The sequence below is a fragment of the Ovis aries genome, chromosome 1 (genome assembly GCF_016772045.2).
Source record: "Ovis aries strain OAR_USU_Benz2616 breed Rambouillet chromosome 1, ARS-UI_Ramb_v3.0, whole genome shotgun sequence".
Taxonomy (NCBI): domain Eukaryota; kingdom Metazoa; phylum Chordata; class Mammalia; order Artiodactyla; family Bovidae; genus Ovis; species Ovis aries.
Window position 1 is genome coordinate 162,823,217 of NC_056054.1, and position 19,737 is coordinate 162,842,953.

A 19,737-nucleotide genomic window follows, 5' to 3' on the forward strand; every position below is an offset into this window, starting at 1 on the left:
GAGGTTAACAGTGTCACTGTTTGTATACCTCAATCTCTTGTAAACCACTTAGTAAAGTACATTTTCTGCATAGCCATTTTGTAGTTCAAGTCAGCATTTTTGGAAGTAATAATTTTACAACTCTCCAGCTCACCCTTCTATTTTTGTCACTCTGTTTTGAAAGGCTGGTGCCATTTTTTTATAACTCATGGTTGGTAAACCAAAAAAGTCTTTTGACATACATATTAACCAAATGTTCATTCAGTTCAGTTCAGTTCAGCCGCTCAGTTGTGTCCAACTCTTTGTGACCCCATGAATCTCAGCACGCCAGGCCTCCCTGTCCATCACGAACTCCCGGAGTTCACTCAAACTTATGTCTATCGAGTCAGTCATGCCATCCAGCCATCTCATCCTCTGTCGCTTCATTTTAAATCATAAATTGTCATTATCTAACAGTATTTATTTTACTACTTTTGTAAGAAATCCTTGCAACTTGATTTATTTATTGTAGCTAACCAAGACACAGCATAGTGAATTGAATTCTTGGCAAATATTTGTTAAATGATGACATGCAATTTTTATTAATTCTCCTCTAGAATAGTAGTTTATTATCTACTAGGTATATTGTTATCACTCATGTTTAATGTTTTTAGGATACTGAGTCACTATAACAATTATTTACTCTGTTCAAAGGAGTATTGCACATTTTTCAACAAGAATGTTTGATGACAGTGATATATATTATGATCCACAGATCTTTGATAGTTTGTAAGGCTGTTCTGTTGATGGGCTCAACATTACTATAATTCTCTCGTGAAGACCTAGAAACAGATACTGCAGACATCTGTATAACATGTTTGTTCCCCTTTTCCTCACTCTCTAGCAAAAAGACAAAATTCTGGAGGTTGTACTCAGAAGTGAAGATGCTTACAAGTATAGTCAGTATTTGTCATTTACTCATGATTTTCTCAGAGAATCTCTTGTAGTAAATCTAACTTTCCATAAAAAATATTTCAAGAAAATATTCCATTATTGACTAAAAGCCAAAAGTACTTAGTCCATTAAGAGAAAAATAAATTCAGTTCAGTTTAATCCAGTGAGTATCTGTTGAATATCTGCTGAGTACCAGGCATGGTGCTAGGTCCTGAGATTTAAGTGAGATTATGGTCAAGCTAGTGGGAGAGCCAGACACACACACACACACACACACACACACACACACACACACACAAACACACACACGCACACGGCTTTAGCTAATGTTAGTATAGACAAGATGCTTTGAGAGCAATAAGAAGAAATATTTTCCAACTTTATTCCTCCACTTTCCTGACCAATTCCCTACTCCTTTGCAAGTCCTGCTAGCTGTGTCTCTAAAGTAGATCTCAAACTTCATTCAGTTTTGAGTTTTAATCACCAGTTTCTCTATCCTGTGTTACTCTTTGTTGTTGTTGTTCAGTAGCTAAATTGTCTCTGACTCTTTGAGACCCCATGAACTGCAGCATGCCAGGATTCCCTGTCCCTCACTATCTCTCTGAGTTTGCTCAAACTCATGTCCACTGAGTCAGTGATGCCATCCAACCATCTCATCCTCTGTCACTTCCTTCTTCTCCTGCCCTCAATCTTTCTGAGCATCAGAGTCGTTTCCAATCAGTCAGCTCTTTGCATCAGGTGGCCAAAGTATTGGCAATTCAGCATCAGTCCTTCAAATGAATATTCAGGGTTGATTTCCTTCAGGATTGACTGGTTTGATCTTGCAGTCCAAGGGACTCTCAAGAGTCTTCTCCATCACCAGTTTGAAAGCATCAATTCTTTGGCGCTCAGCATTCTGTAATATTTTCCTAATTGGTTTCTCCACTTCTGTTCTCTATACACAAGTCAGTGTTTCATGCCCCAGTTTAAATTTTATTTTCTGTTTTCCTGCTTTCAAATAAATATAGGTAAAATGGAGGAGGTACCTTTCTCTTTTGCTTCTTACTCTGATTACAGCAATTAGCACAATAACTGGTCTGCAGAAGTGGTTAAATGAGTCTTGTTTGAAAGAATGAACTTGGGATTTTATTAAGGACCTCCCAGAAGATATGATGCTTATGATGAAAATCTTGGTTGCCCAAAGACTAGAAGGTATTCCTAGAAGAAGGAACCATATAAGCAAAGCACATTAGATAGCATAACATGTTGTGGTGGTGAATTAAAACACCAAAAAATTGAATCAGAATAGGATGTGAAACTAGAGACACAGGCAAAGCCATATCTTTGTATCGAATACTATACTTTGTTCTATCTTTGAAGGGTTTTAAGCCAATGATTGACAGAGTGATATTTGTATTTTCAAAACAACCCTGAATATATTGGGGTTTTTTTAATTTGTTAGATAATAGCGTGATGAGTTTAGGACAACATGGCACTCAAACCCTACATTTGTGCTAAGCACAAACTAAGTACTTGAGCTTAACCTAGGATGAATGAACACTGAGAGGCTTTACAGTGTCTGTGGGGCACAACCCACAAGATTGGGCAGTGAAAACCATCAACAAGAGATTGTATTACTGTGGAGACAATGTGACATGCCAGTGACTGCTCGGATTGGGAAATGTTGTGCTCCGGAGTCTGAGAGGAGGTTGTATGGAGCTCTGTAGTTTTCAGAAATAACAGATATATGCAGCTTTCAGAAACCACCTTCTAATCAGGCTCACCCTCTCTGTCACTTAGAGGTTAAGCTCCGTGTTTCTCAACAGTCAGGCTGAGAGAGCAAAGGAAAAGAAGAATGAAGACAAACTGAATTCCAGCTACTAAGCTCTGAGATGCAGTGTGTAAATATGCCACATTCGCTCTCTTTCATTTGAATCTGTCTTCCTGGGGGAAAAAACTATATGTCATAACAAAATTCATAGTTTCTTTTTGATTAATCTCTAGAAGGCAGCCCAAAGATATTAAATCTCAGCACTCTCACATTTTTCTCCTCCCCTCATAAACAATTCAATTCAATTTGAATTAATATTTACTGAGTGCTGACACAAGGCACGGCATATAGTGGATGCTGTGATAGAACTGCTGCATAAAAGGAAGAAAACCACTGTCCTACCTTAAAAAAAAATAACTTTTTTTAATGCAAGGCAATAGGAATAATGTAGCAATAGCAACGAGTGTACTACTAGATAGTATCAAAGGTTATTTAATTCAGTTATTTATTCAGATGGTTGTTTATTAACCATGTACCTTATTCAAGAAAACCACTATATCCTAAACCATACTTGAGAAGGCTTATGTTAACAAGGACTAGGAAAAGGAATATAGATTTTGTTGAAGGAGAGAGTTGCATCATTTGTAAAGAAATAGATTCTTGCCATACCTCATGTATGAATAAGTGAGCCTATTCCTTTCAACTACACATAGATAAATAGATCTTTATTTGTTGGTTTCATCTGGAGTGCTGTTTGTTTATTGTGTACCTTGATTTACTGAACTAAGTTGAGCTGCCTAAACTAGCCCAGGCTGGGTCACTCTGGCACACTTGGGGTCAACAGTTTTTCAGATACCTCCAATTAATAGTAGAAGGTTTGGAATTCACATATATAAGCTCTAGAATTATAATTATATAAGCTGTGCCTGGATTCAAATCCTGACTTCACCTACTAGGTTATTAAATCTCTTTGCCCTTATGTTTGATCATCTAGAAGATAGAGACAGTAACTACTATTATATCAGAGTTGTTTCAAGGATTAAATGAGATAATACTTCTAATGAGCTTATAACTGTGATTGATGTATAGTATTTAGGGAATGTTAGATAATTTTTCCCTATAAAATATGGTAATAATTGATGTTTGTGAATTCCCAGAAGAATATACAGCTATTTTGAGAGCTTCCCTTTAATCAGGCGTACATTTTATAAATAGCAGATAGATAGACAAATAGATAGATAGATATTGTTACAAGGTGGGTTCCCTGCAAAAGAGATTCTTAAAAGATTTGTATGAAGGAGCTTTATTGGGGAGAACTCTCAGGATCAACTCCCTTATTCCTATCAGCTCTTTTCTATGCCCCACAGATATTGATCCTGAGATACATAATCAAGAATCAATATTTAACAAAATGAGTTTTATTGTTTCACCAAGTACATTCTTATATAAAATTATCTTTCTTGTTGCTGTTCGTGTAGCAGAGAACAATATGAGAATACTAGTATAGGTGTTACCTTGATTCATGTTAAGACTCCTGAACTTTTATGCACCAGAGTTGTGTACCACTAGTGAAAACATCAAAAAGTGAAAAATAGGCAGCTGCATATCTTAGTTCACTTATAAAAGTACTTTTAACCTTATGGATGTCAGGAAAAGTCTTGGCCATGTAAAATAGAAGTAAACATACTACATTGTATAGACCCATCATAGAACATGGAAAAAGTAGTTTATATTCTTTTCAAACACCAAAATCTCATTTTTAATGATGCCTTGTGTAGTTATTAGAACTATGATTGCTCTGATACTGATATAAAAGCAGTTAATTCAAGTCTTTTCAAATGTTGGTGATAAGAATAGTTAAAATAATTTAAGGTAACTTATGCAAAATAGAAAAGGGAGAATGCCTAGATTCATTGTACAAAGCCAGCATTGTCGTGATAGTAACAAAAAAAAAATCCAATTTTTAAATGGGCAGTTTTTAAATCCATATTTTTCCAAAGAAGACATACAAATAGCCATCAGATAGATGTAAAGATGCTCAACATCACAAATCATCAGGGAAATGCAGACCACAATGAAATATCACCTCACAGCTGTAAGGATGTTTGTTATCAAAAAGACAAAAGTAAAAATCCTGGCAAGGTTGTGGAGAAAAGAAAACCCTTGTACAATGTTGGTGGGAATATAAATTGGTACTACTACTATGAAAAACAGTATGGAGATTCCTCAAGAAATTATACATAGAACTACCATATAGTCTATCTCACTTCTGGATATATATCCAAAGGAAACTAAACTATTATCTTGAAGATATATCTACTCCCATGTTCGTAGAAGCATTATTCACAACAGCCAGAATATGGAAACAGCCAAAGTATCTGTCAATGGATGAATGGATTCAGAAAATTTGGAGTATAATATACTGAAATACTATTCAGCCTTAAAAAAAAAAAAAAAGAAGAAAGACCTGCCATTTGGCACAATGTGGGTGAGCTTGGAGGACATTATGCCGAGTGAAATAAGCCAGAGAAAGGTAAATACTGTATGGTATCATTTATATGTGGCCTCAAAAAGGAAAAAGTTGAATTCATAGAAACAGAGAGTAGAAAACTGGTTTTCAGGGGTTGGTGGGGATGGAAAATAGGAAAAGGTTTGTAAAAGATCACAAACTATCAGGTATATGATGAATAAGTTCTGAAGATCTAATGTATAACATGGTGACTATAGTTGCTAATACTGTATTATATAACTGAAATCTGCTAAGAGAGTAAAACTTAAATTTCTTTTAAAAAAAAAAGTGTGAAAATGTAACAAAAAAATATGTTGCATGATAACCAAATAGTGGAAGTGACTCTAATGTCCGCCACTGATGAATAAATAAACAAAATTAATATAATATTAGTCTTCATTAAAAATGATGAAATACAACCCACTCCAGTGTTGTTGCCTGGAGAATCCCAGGGATGGGGGAGCCTGGTGGGCTGCCGTCTATGGGGCCGCACAGAGTCAGACATGACTGACGCGACTTAGCAACAGCAGCAGCAGCTACAATACAAATGGACCTTGAAACGTTAAGCTAAGTGAAAGAAGACTGCCAAAAAAGACCACATATTGTGTGAAACCATTTATATGAAATACCTGAAATAGACAAATCTAGGGAGATAGAAAGTTTAAGAGTAGTTGCCTATGACTGGTGGAAGGAGTTGGGGGAGATGGAGAGTAAGTGCTAGTGAATATGGGGTTTGGGGGAGAAATGATGAAAAAATTCTAAAATGATGATGGTTACACACTCTATGAATAAACTAAAAGAGAAGTGTGTTGTATACTTTAAAAGCATAAATTATATGGTTTGTGAAAAACTTAGAACAAAATTTTAGCAAATTATAGCCAACACTGTAAATAAATTACACAACCAAGTGGGATTTACCTCAACATGCATGACTGGTTTAACTCTCAAAAATCACTTGTTACTCATCACAGCAAATGGGTAAAACAAAGAAAAATCACGTCATCATAACAACAGATAAATAAAAAGCATTTGGCACAATCTAATGCCAACTCATGATAAAAACTCAGTAAAGTAGGAATAAAGGAGAACATCCTAAACTTGATAAAGACTATTTACCAAAAAACCCAACAGCTAGCATCATACTGAATTGTAAAAAACTTAAAGCTGCCCCACTAAGATCAGGAACATGCAAGGATGGCCACTCGCGCTACTGATTTTCAATGTCATACTGGAAGTGCTACCTAATGCAAGAAGACAAGAAGTGTGAGGGGGGATATAGTCTTTATGCACAGATGACATGTTATCTACATAGAAAATCTGAAAGAATTGACCAAAAAACCTAGACTAATAAGCTTTTTTTTTTTCTTCACATGTATACATCCAATTGCCATTTTTTGAAAAGACTGTTTTTTCTCTATGGTATTTCTTTTGCTTCTATGTCAAGGACCAATCAGCTGTGTTCATGGAAGGCTCTCTATTCTGTTCCAGTGATCAATTTGGATCAATTCTTTCATCCATTCCACCTTATAGCAGATAAGGATGTGAAAAGGATTTCCACATTATATGATGTTAGAGAAAAAAAATTAAAATCAGATACCACTGTGCTCCTATTACAATGGCCAAATTTAGTCACACTAACAACACTAAATGTTGGTGAGGATATGGAGCAGCAGGAAAAGCCGTTTGTTGGTGGGATGCAAAATGGTGCAGCCACGTGTGAAGACAGTTTGGCAGTTTCTTACAAAGCTAACCATATGCTTACCATACAATCCAGGTATTGTCCTCCTAGATATTCAATGAAAGGAGGTGAAAACTTATGTCCATATAAAAACCTGCAGCTGTATAAACTACTCAGTTCAGTCAGTTCAGTCGCTCAATCGTATCCGACTCTTTGAGACCTCATGGACAGCAGCATGGCAGGCTTCCTTGTCCATCACCAACTCCCAGAGCTTGTTCTAACTCATGTCCATCGAGTTGGTGATGCCATCCAACCATCTCCTTCTCTGTCTTCCACTTCTCCTCCTGCCTTCAATCATTCCCAGCATCAGGGTCTTTTCAAATGACTCAATTTTTAGCATCAGGTGGCCAAAATATTGGAATTTCAGCTTCAGCATCAGTCCTTCCAATGAATATCCAGGACTGATTTCCTTTAGGATAGACTGGTTGGATCTCCTTGCAGTCCCAGGGACTCTCAAGAGTCTTTCCAGCACCACAGTTCAAAAGCATCAGTTCTTAGGCACTCAGCTTTCTTTATGGTCCAACTCTCACATCCATACATGACTACTGGAAAAATCGTAGCTTTGACTAGATAGACCTTTGCAAAGTAATGTCTCTGCTTTTTAATATGCTGTCTAGATTGGTCATAGCTTTTCTTCCAAGGAGCAAGCGTCTTTTAATTTCATGGCTGCAGTCACCATCAGGAGTGATTTTGGAGTCCCAAAAAATAAAGTCTGTCACTGTTTCCACTGTTTCCCCAACTATTTGCCATAAAATGATAGGACCAGATGCCATGATCTTTGTTTTCTGAATGTTGAGTTTTAAGCCAAGTTTTTCACTCTCTTTCACTTTCATCAAGAGGCTCTTCTGTTCTTCACTTTCTGCCATAAGTGTGGTGTCATCTGCGTATCTGAGGTTATTGATATTTCTCCCAGCAATCTTAATTCCAGCTTTTGCTTCATGCACCCCAGAATTTCTCATGATGTACTCTGCATATAAGTTATATAAGCAGGGTGACAATATACAGCCTTGACATATTCCTTTCCCAATTTGGAACCAGTTTGTTGTTCCATGTCCAGTTCTAACCGTTGCTTCTTGACCTGCATAAACAGTCAATAAATAAAACTGCTATAAACAGTTAATAAATGGAAATGTTTTTATCAGCTTTGTTTATAATTGCCAAAACTTAAAAGTATTCAAGATGCCCTTCAGTAAGTATATGGGTAAATAAACTGCATATCCAGACAATGGAATATTACCCACCACTAAAAATAATGAGATCTCAAGCTATGAAAAGACATGCAGAAATCATCAACGTGTATTACTAAGTTAAAGAATCTGAAAGGTTACATACTAATTCCAAATGTATGACATCTGGAAAAGACAAAACTATAAAACCATGAAAAAATAAGTGTTGGCGAGGGAGGGAGTGGCAGGAGTAATGAACAGATGGAACACAGTTTTTAGAGCAGTGAAAATACTGTTATTGATACATGTTACTATACATAAACATTATGTGATATTGTAACAGTGAGTACATGTCTTTATAACTTTGTCCAAACCTATAGAATGTGCAACACCAAGAATGAATCCTGATGTTCGAACCATGGACTTTGGGTGATTATGGTTTGTTGTTGGAGGTTCATTAATTGTAACAAATGTACCATTCTGGTAAAGGATGTTGGTAATCATGTGTGGGAAGATCATGTGTTTGTTGAAGGAGAAGGTATATGGGAAATCTCTGTATCATCGTCTTAATTTTGCTTTGAACTTAAAAGTGCTCTAAAAAAGTCTTTTTTTTTTTTAAGAAATAACTTGATACTTTGTGCCACCCTCAGAACAAGATAGGGAATTAAATTTCAACCTAGCACTGAGTAGCTCTCTCTCCTTATGATGTAGGAGTTTCTTTTGCCTTGATTTTTCAGGAGAGTGAGTGGAGAGTTTTCTGAATTTTATTAAAATTACAAAAACTACATATGATTTCATGTTTTTTTAATACCAGGTATTATTGAAATAAGTGATGAGCTGTGTTGCTTTGTTTTTCTCACTACAACTCTTAGATTATAGTATTCTCATTGTAGGGCTTCAGTGTCGGCTCAAACAATAAAGAATTTGCCTGCAATGCAGAAGACTCGGGTATGATCCCTGGGTTGGGAAGATGCCCTGGCATAGAAAATGGCAACCCCCTCCAGTATTCTTGCCTAGAGAACCCCACGGACAGAGGAGTCTGGTGGGCTACAGTCCATGGAGTCACAAAGAATTGGACACAACTGAGCAACTAAGCACGCATGCATTCTTATTACACAGATAAGGAAACTAACACACACTCTAGTCTTCAGATCATCTATTATTAACATTTCCTACTATACAGAAATTCTACCTCCACAAGAACTGTGATACCAGGCAATTGACTGATATGTGAAAGAACCATCTCTTTAAAATTGGTGTAATCCTTTCTAGGCCAAAAGAATGAATGCTTTCAAAGGCTTTGATTTTCCTAATGGAGGAGAGGTAAGTAAGGTACATGATAGAAGAGGCAGATTTCATCTAATTGCGCACTGTCTAAGAAGATGGATCAGAAACATAAAGACCCAATAACAGCAAAGACTTTCTTTGTTAGGTTATCTTTTATACATTAATTATACAGAAGCTCCTGCTTAAATGGGATATACTTGCTGTAGACCGTTTCTTTTATGAAAAGGTTTTTTTCCTTACTCTCCACTTGATTTGGGAGATATTATCATAGAATTATCAGGGATGTAAGTTGTTGTAGTAAGATGAAGTTTATTTTGTTTGTTGTAAAAGTTTATTCACTTAACTGGCCAATGAATCATCATTGTAGCAGAGACCACATCACTGTGATATGGTCAATTCATCCCAATGTTTAACCTACTCTACAGTTTAAATCACATATCCATGAAAAATTCTTTAACTTTGCAAATTTTGAGATATTGTTATGTATGCCTCTACCACCTTGTATAAGGTAATATAGTCCTCTGGTCACTTAATAAATATTAATTTTAGTATAATTCATAAATAAATGTTATCTGATATATAAAACCAATTTGAGAATCTCACTTCTCTATAACCCCATTAATGACAACAATCTCCAAATAATTAACTAGAACAGTATGCATTAATTAATTAATTAAAACAGTATGTGATATTTTAATTAAACTTAAAATATTTTTATATTCATTTTCTCTACATTTGTACCATAGTATTTGTATCAGGTCTTACTGGTGCACACAGCTTACATGAATGACAGTTGAATTTTGTTTATTTAAAAAGTTATTTCAAAAACTTGTTTGTGGTTATCAAAGGGAAGAGTTAGTGCAGGGGCAAAGGGACAAATTAGGGGTATGGGATTAATATATACAAACTACTATTTATAAGATACATAAGCAGCAAGAATATACTGTATACCCTTCATCTTGCAATAACCTAGAGTGAAGTATAAAAGTGAAAGAAAGTGAAAATCACCCAGTTGTGTCCAACTCTTTGCAACCCTATAGGCTATATAGTCCACGCAATTCTCCAGGCCAGAATACTGGAGTAGGTAGCCTTTCCCTTCTCCAGAGGATCTTCTCAAACCAGGGATCGAACAAGGTCTCCTGCAATGCAGGCAGATTCTTTTCCAGCTGAGCCACAAGGGAAGCCCATAGTGGAGCATAATTTGCAAAAATACTAGATCATTATCCTATACTACTGAGACGAACACAATATTATAAATCAATTACACTTCAGTTAAAATATAGTTTTAAATCAAGGTAAGAGGCATAGTTAGTCAGAGGATTGATTACTATATACCACTGCTGAGCTTGGCTTTTTATTCATATTTCTTTTAATTTCCCTGAGAACTAAAATAGTCCTGTTTTCAATCAACTGCCAACTTTTCTTTCCATTTGCTCTGTACAGTTGTCTCTGGATATCCACAGGGAACTGGTTCCAAGACCCACCTCAGATACAAAAATATACAGATGCTGAAGTTCCATAGTCAGCCCTTTGTATCCGAGAATTCTATATCTTCTGATACAATCAACCCAGAACCATAAACATAGTACTGTACACAATCTGCAAGCCGGCGGAACTTGCAGATGCAGAGGGCCAACTAGGTATTTGCTGAAAAAAGTATAGTTATAAGTGGAACTGTGCAGTCCACACCTTTGTTTAAGGGTTAACTCTGTAAGGAAAGATTGGGAAAATCAAGTTATTTTCTGTTTGCATGTGGTTTTCATTGTCCTACAACTTTCCTAAACTTGTTCATGCAATCAATTTTTATTTTTCTTTGATCATTTTTCACAATTTCCAGCAATCACATAACTTTCATCCAATCCCAGATTTTGCTGCCCTGTACAGTCCATAGGGTCACACAGAGTCAGACATGATTGGGCACACACACACACACACACACACACACACACACACACACACAGCTGTAGGAGCTAACTACCATGGAAAGTGAATTCTTTTTTCTTAGAAGTCATTGCTATTATCTTATTTAAATTTAGTTCCCTTTTGTTACTTAGAGTTTTTGAAATCATCTTTTCTGGAAGTTAATTTGGATGATTTTCTTCTCTCCTTTGTTTTTCCCCCTTTATCACTTCAACCTAGGTTTTCCTTTCCTTTAAATCTCAAACAGATTTTTACTTTTGTTATGAACAAAATGATCAGCAGACTTGGTGCTTACATTAAATTGGATCCAGTAAAATAAAATCAAGGGTTTCATTTAATACACCACACACACACACCCCTACGCAAACAGGAACACAGGAATGCATGCATGCACCCACACTATAATAAAATAAACTAACATAAATAACTGTGATTCTCTTTCAGAAACATGATGGTCACTTCACAGTCATCCAGTTGGTCGGTATGCTCCGAGGCATTGCATCAGGAATGAAGTATCTTTCTGATATGGGTTATGTTCACCGAGATCTAGCAGCTAGGAACATATTGGTCAACAGCAACTTAGTATGCAAAGTTTCTGATTTCGGTCTCTCCCGAGTGCTGGAAGATGATCCAGAAGCTGCTTATACAACAACTGTAAGTTTATCCATCCTTTTCAAATATAGTTTGTTTACTTTTATTTTTTGCAATGTTATTAGGGTAATTCCAGTTTGTATTATGGTCTAAAGACAGAAGGAAAAAGTGCCCCAAAATAGGATCTAGACAAGAACTGAGAGACATTGGTTTTGCATGCCAGTTCTATAAAGAGCCTGCCAGGCACTTCATGAGGAGAGGTTGGCAGGGATGATTATGGAACATACCTAATGATACATATACAATTAGCGATTTTTAGATAATTTAATCTGCACAAAATTTACTGAGTTTAGATTGCTCTCATTTGACGACATGGTCTCATATCTGGTTATACTTAAGTGCTAAGAAATCTCTTCCTTCACTGAATCTGACACACATTTACATGGACAACTGTTTTATACCCACTTCTAGAGGAGGGACTCGCTCTCATTTGAATATTGCTAAGCAACCTGTCTTAAACTTACATAGAAAATGTTATGCCTCTCTGCTCTCAATTATGGAAATGAGGTCAAATTTACCTAAAAAGAACATTAAGAGATATATTATGGCTCACACTTGTCTGTTTTAAGTGATATGTTTTATTTAAGATATGGAATAATGGCAGTTGGTCTTCCCAGATTGCTCAGTAATAAAGAATCTGCATGCCATTACAGGAGGCGTGGGTTCGATCCCTGGGTGGGGAAGATCCCTTGGAGAAGGAAATGGCAACCTATTCCAGTATTCTTACCCAGTCCATGAGATTGCAAAGAGTCAAACACAACTTATCAACTAAACAACGACAATGACAATAATGGCAGTTACTATTCAGAGGTGGTTTTTTTTTCTTTTAATTAGAATGAGTAGCTCCATTTCTTCTATTTTAAAGACCAAAACAAAATGGAAAAATCATTTTATCACAGTATCTGTAAAACTTATAAAATTCCTTGATTCTGACTTTCAATTGTGTTCACTTTGTATCATCCAAGACAAACTTTGCTCTTCTCCTTGATAGTGGTATTTCCTAATAAGGACTTTCCTAGTTGAACTATTGAGTCTCACTATTGACAATACATAACCTGCATAATCACAGTTCTTTTAATATCTTAATTCTATTTACTTTGCATTAGTAAAATCTCTCTAAGCTCCAACTCTTAACCTCCCCTATTCTGCATAATATATGAAAAAAGTCACTCTGTGCCAACATGGAATTAATTAAAGAAGACATGCTCTATACCCAACATGGAGATATTTAAAGCAAATAATGGAGGAGCATGAGGAGCATGTATTTCATATAGCTATTTCATATAGCTGGGGGGAGATCTAAGAATCCTTCCTCCTTTACCTCATTCAAGTGTTTCTAAGTTGACTTTTTGATGTGAATTTTTAAATCTTAAGACATGTCCAGCTTTAAGAGTGGATATTTTTAATGAAAGTGAGATAAAAGTATTTTAGATCATTCACTATTCTGCCTTTAAGCACTTTAGCATAAATAATTGAGATTTGCCTGGAGATGATGCTGGCTGCTAAGCTGCTAAGTCACTTCAGTCGTGTCAAACTCTGTGTGACCCCATAGACGGCAGCCCACCAGGCTCCCCCATCCCTGGAATTCTCCAGGCAAGAACACCAAAGTGGATTGCCATTTCCTTCTCCAATGCATGAAAGTGAAAAGTGAAAGTGAAGTCGCTCAGTTGTGTCCAGTGATGCTTACCTGCTAGTAAAACATAATATGAATTTTCACTCACTTCTTTTTTAAATAAAAGAGTTACTTTTAAGTTATGCACTAAAATCCTTTAAACACTTTCATTTAAAATCATATGATATCCAATGCACTAGATAAAAGAACCTGTGGCAAGAAATATTTTTGATTTTTTTATTTTGAAAAATAAAGTGTTATTCTTTGAGAGCCTATCACAAAATTCTCTGTCCATCAAGTCATCAATGGTAGAAATGAGACTGTGCTAAGATATTAATACCATGTGGTAAAATGCAAATTACACTAAGTCTGTGTAGGTGAACCAGGCCAACCTGAAGAATAACTTGTACTTCAGTTGTTCCTTAAGATTTAACGAAGCAAAGAATGGAAGTGATATGACAGCTTCAGGCACAAAGTCACTCTTGGGTACTGGACCATGAAACCTACTAGCTCCCACCAAGCTACATATTATTAGCATAAAGAGAAATAAGGACAGGTTTCTGCACAGAATTTTAATGAAAAACTCAAGAAAAGAAAATGACAGTTTCTTCTAGGTAAATGTAATTCAGCAGCGTAAATATAAAGAAAAACAGGAGAAAAACAGCTATATTATCAGAAGACTATAATGTGAAGATTTAAATAACTTTTTCAACAAAAAGGTGGTGAACAAATAAACCTTAGAAGAATGAAAATCAATAGAATCCTGGCTTGATAAGCAAATTTATCACTAAGAAAGGAACTTTGCCATTTGGGACAAATAATAAACTGACTCTTCCAGAAAAACAGTTCTTACTCGACAGATATTATGATAGCAGTCAGTTGAAATCAGTCAGATATACAGAACTTTGTAATTCAGTTCAGTTCAGTCACTCAGTCCTGTCTGACTCTTTGTGACCCTGTGGACTGCAGCATGCCAGGCTTCCCTGTCCATCATCAAATCCTGGAGCATGCACAAACTCATGTCCATCGAGTCAGTGATGGACACCACCATATCATCCTGTGTGGTCCACTTCTCCTCCTGACATCAATTTTTCCCAGCATCAGGGTCTTTTCCCAGCATCATGGTCTTTTCTTCACATCAGGTGGCCAAAGTATTGGAATTTCAGCTTCAGCATCAGTCCTTCCAGTGAATATTCAGGACTGATTTCCTTTAGGATTAACTGGTTGGATCTCCTTGAAGTCGAAGGGACTCTCAAGAGTCCTTTCCAACAACACAGTTTAAAAGCATCAATTCTTCGACACTCAGCTTTCTTTATGCTCCAACTCTCACATCTGGTACATAACTACTAGAAAAACCATTGCTTTGACTAGACAGACTTTTGTCAAAAGTAATGTCTCTGCTTTTTAATACGCTATCTAGGTTTGTCATAGCTTTTCTTCCAAGGAGCAAGTGTCTTTTACTTTCATGGCTGCAGTCACCATCCGCAGTGATTTTGGAGCTCAAGAAAATAAATAAAGTCTGTCACTGTTTCCATTGTTTCCCCATCTATTTGCCATGAAGTGATGGGACCAGATGCCATAATCTTAGTTTTTTGAATGTTGGGTTTTAAGCCAACTTTTTCACTCTGCTCTTTCACTTTGATCAATAGGTTCTTTAGTTCCTCTTTGCTTTCTGCCATAAGAGTGGTATCATCTGCATACCTGAGGTTATTGATATGAGTTTCCCAGGAAACTCGATTCCAACTTGTGATTCATCCAGCCTGGCATTTCGCATGTTATACTCTGCATATAAGTTAAATAAGCTGAGTGACAATATATAGCCTTGTATATCCTTGTAAAGGACAATATATAATCCTTTCCCAGGTTGAAACTAGTCCATTGTTCCATGTGTGGTTCTAACTGTTGCTTCTTGACCTGCATACAGATTTCTCAGGAGGCAGGTAAGGTGGTCTGGTATTAACATCTCTTGAAGAATTTTCCAGGTTGTTGTGATCCACACAGTGAAAAGATTTGATGTAGTCAATAAAGCAGAAGTAGATGTTTTTCTGGAACTCTTGTATTTTCAATGATCCAATGGATATCGGCAATTTGATCTCTTGTTCCTCTGCCTTTTCTAAATCCAGCTTGAACATCTGGAATTTCTCAGTTCACATACTATTGAAGCCCAGCTTGGAGAATTTTGAGCATTACTTTGCTAGCATGTGAAATGAGTGCAATTGTGTGGTTGTTTGAGCATTCTTTGGCATTGCCTTTCTTTGGGATCGGAATGAAACCTGTTTTCCAGTCCTGTGGCCACTGCTGAGTTTTCCAAATTTGCTGGCATGTTGAGTGCAGCACTTTCACAGCATTATCTTTAGGATTTGAAATAGCTCAAATGAAATTCCATCACCTCCACTAGCTTTGTTCATAGTGTTGCTTCCAAAGGCCCACTTGACTTTGCATTCCAGGATGTCTGTCTCTAGGTGAGTGATCACACTATCATGTTATCCTGGTCCTTAAGATCTTTTTTGTACAGTTCTTCTGTGTATTCTTGCCACCTCTTCTTACTTCTGCTTCTGTTAGGTCCATACCATTTCTGTCCTTTATTGAGCTCATCCTTGCATGAAAAGTTCCCTTGGTTACTCTAATTTTCTTGAAGAGTTCTCTAGTCTTTCCCATTCTATTATTTTCCTCTATTTCTTTGCATTGATCACAGAGGAAGGTTTTCTTATCTCTCCTGCTATTCTTTGGAACTCTACATTCAGATGCTTATATCTTTCCTTTTCTCCTTGGCTTTCATTTCTCTTCTTTTCTCGGTTATTTGTAAGGCCTCTTCAGACAACCATTTTGCCTTTTGGCACTTCTTTTTGTTGGGGTAGGTTTTTGGTCACTGCCTCCTATACAATGATATGAACCTCCATCCATAGTTCTTCAGATACTCTATCTATCAGATCTAATCCTTTGAATCTGTTTGTCACTTCCACTGTATAATCTAAGGCATTTGATTTATAATTCATATATGATTTATTTATAACCCTGGTCATACCTGAATGGTCCAGTGGTTTTCCCTACTTTCTTCATTTTAAGTCTGAATTTTGCAAAAGGAATTCATGATCTGAGCCACAGTCAGCTCCTGTTTTGCTTTTGCTGATTGTATAGAGCTTCTCCATCTTTGGCTGCAAATAATATAATCAATATATATTCAGTATATCAATATATATTGAATATATATATTATAATCAATCCATATAATCAATCTGATTTAACTGTTGACTATCTGGTGATGTCCATATGTAGAATCATCTCTTGTGTTGTTGGAAGAAGGTGTTTGCTGTGACCAATGCATTCTCCTGACAAAACTCTGTTAGTCTTTACCCTGCTTCATTTTGTACTCCAAGGCCAAATTTGCCTGCTACTCCAGGTATCTCTTGAGTCCTACTTTTTCATTCCAGTCCCCTGTGATGAAAAGGACATCTTTTTTTTGATGTTAGTTCTAAAAAGTCTTGTAGGTCTTAGAACCGTTCGACTTCAGCTTCTTCAGTATTACTGGCTGGGACGTAGACTAGGATTGCTGTGATACTGAATGGAAATTAACAGAGATCCTTCTGTCATTTTTGAGATTGCACCCAAGTACTGCATTTTGGACTCTTTTGTTGACTATGAGGGATACTCCATTTCTTCTAAGGGATTCTGGCCCATGGTAGTAGATGTAATGGTCATCTGAATTAAATTTGCCCTTTCCAGTCCATTTGAGTTTACTGTTTCCTAAAATGGTGATGTTCACTCTTGCCATCCCCTGTTTGAACTCTTCCAATTTGCCTTGATTCATGGACCTAACAATCCAAGTTCCTATGCAATATTGTTCTTTACAGCATCAGACTTTGCTTCCATCACTAGTCACATCCACAGCTGTGCACTGTTTTTGCTTTGGCTCCATCATTCTTTCTGGAGCTATTTCTCCACGCTTCTCCAGTAGCATATTAGGTGGCTACCGACCTGGGGAGTTTATCTTTCAGTGTCATATCTTTTTGCCTTTTCATACTGTTCATGGGATTCTCAAGGCAAGAATACTGAAGTGGTTTGCCATTCCCTTCTCCAGTGGACTACATTTTGTCAGAACTCTCCACCATGACCTGTCCCTCTTGGGTCGCCCTACATAGCATGGGTCATAGTTTCACTGAGTTAGACAAAGCTGTGATCCATGTGATCAGTTTGGATAGTTTTCTGTGATTGTGGCTTTCATTCTGTCTGCCCTCTGATGGATAAGAATATTATGATAGAAGTCAGTCAAAATCAGTTAAATATGCAGACCATTGTAATTAGCAGAAGAGAAAGAAATCAATATGCCAATTTTAGGTTTCCTTAATTCAATGGGAGAAAAGTGCCCTTGAGCCAACCAGTGTTTATATGATGGACTAATTCATAGTCAGAGATTCTGACAGTTTTTATTAATTTTTGTCAGTATAAGCTTTTATAAAGGGTACTCTAATGATCTAATGTTTAAAAATTATATTCTTCAGAATTAGTATATCCAGACTTTGAGTCCAAATGCCAGAAAGCAAATCCACAACAGAAATGAAAGGGCAACAAAGCTTTACACTAAACCAGAGAGAACATGAGCTAAGTGCAGAGCCACAATATCCAATAATACCCAATAACTGTTGAAGAAGTGAACATCATACATACTGGCTTAGATCAAGGCTGAGAGACCAAAAATTTTAATGGTAGTTTTCTGGTATAGTTCTGCCAGGAGGCGTACACTTCTTTGGATGAATTGACAATGTCAGACTTAAGCATTAATTGATGCTTTCAAATTGTGGTGCTGAAGAAGACTCTTGAGAGTTCCTCAGGCTACAAGGAGATCAAATCAATCAACCATAAAGGAAATCAGTCCTGAATATTCATTGGAAGGACTGATGCTGAAGCTGAAGCTCCAGTGCTTTGGCCACCTGATGTGAAGAGCCAGCTCATTGGAAAAGATCCTGATACTGGGAAAGATTGAGGGCAAAAGAAGAGGAGAGCAGCAGAGAATGAGATGGTTAGATAGCATCACCAACTCAGTGGATATGAATTTGAGCAAACTCTGGGAGATAGTGGAGGACACAGGAGCCTGGAGTACTAGAGTCCATAGGGTCTTAAAGAGTCAGACACGACTTAGCGACTGAACAACAAAGCATTAGATGGAAATAGGAATCAACAATAGCACAGATAATATCTAAAGAATTATTTCCTAAAAGTTTTATCTTTGGAGCTTAGGAAATAAGGACTTGTGATCATTACAGAGGTCTTGGTAGTGAAACACATGGAAAAGGTTTGAAGATTATCATACACAGAATAGAAAAGACCTGTGCAAACAGCTCTATAAGAAATCTTGAAGCCAGAGAGGACCATCTTGTCCGTTCACGCATACCATTAAGAAGCCAAGCCACACTGTGGGAAAACCTCCATCTGTCATTTGCGCAAAGCATGCACAGAAGCAACCCCTTTGTAGATGTCAGCCCTGTGTCTCTCCAATATGCATTTTAAAGAAAGGACTCGAAGGCCTTAGACCTTGGAAGGCATTATTGAAGACAAGAGACCACTGAGAAACTGATATTGCTGATCAGTTCTCAGGTTTGGGGTGAGTTATAAGTAGTAATTATAAGTAGTAATGAATCCCTCTAGCTTTTTATAAAACCTTAGAGAGCAGGATATTTATCTTTTACATGTTTTAACGCTTTAAACAGCAAGATTAATATACTACTTAGTGTCTGCTTTGTTAATTGCTGAATAAGAAAATGGTAGGAAGAAAGTGATTGAAACTATAAGCGCATTGTTTTCAGTAAAATTACATTAATTTCTTCTCTGATATGACTGTTAATCACAACCCACCAAATGAGTAAACCTAAAACAATCCTTAATGTATCATAAGAAGAGGAAAAAATTACAATGGAAAGCAGAACATGTTACAGATATTGAAGCAGTTATTACAATGGGTCAGGGTATTAACAGAAGGGAAAATTCTACAAGACCCAAGACAAATTGTCTATAAAAGCACAGAGTACATAATATTTTAATACCTACAAACGATCTGAAATATATCCAGCCCTTCTAGTGTAAATGCTAATCAATGAGGAATAATCGAAGGCCAGTCACAAATCTGAAGACGTTTGGCCTACATCTTGATGATTAACCATAAATTGTAGGAAATACCAAGTACTGCTTGTTTTTGTT

General features: G+C 36.6%; 1 protein-coding gene across 2 annotated transcripts in view; it reads left to right on the plus strand.

Moving 5' to 3' along the window:
• EPHA6 (EPH receptor A6) overlaps positions 1-19,737 on the plus strand; it is a 985,602-nt gene that overhangs the window by 840,600 nt on the left and 125,265 nt on the right. For both annotated transcript variants that reach the window (XM_042230510.2, XM_060404157.1), the window contains one exon: positions 11,727-11,936. In XM_042230510.2, the coding sequence (XP_042086444.1) occupies positions 11,727-11,936 (210 nt within the window). The remainder of the gene's footprint in view (positions 1-11,726; positions 11,937-19,737) is intronic.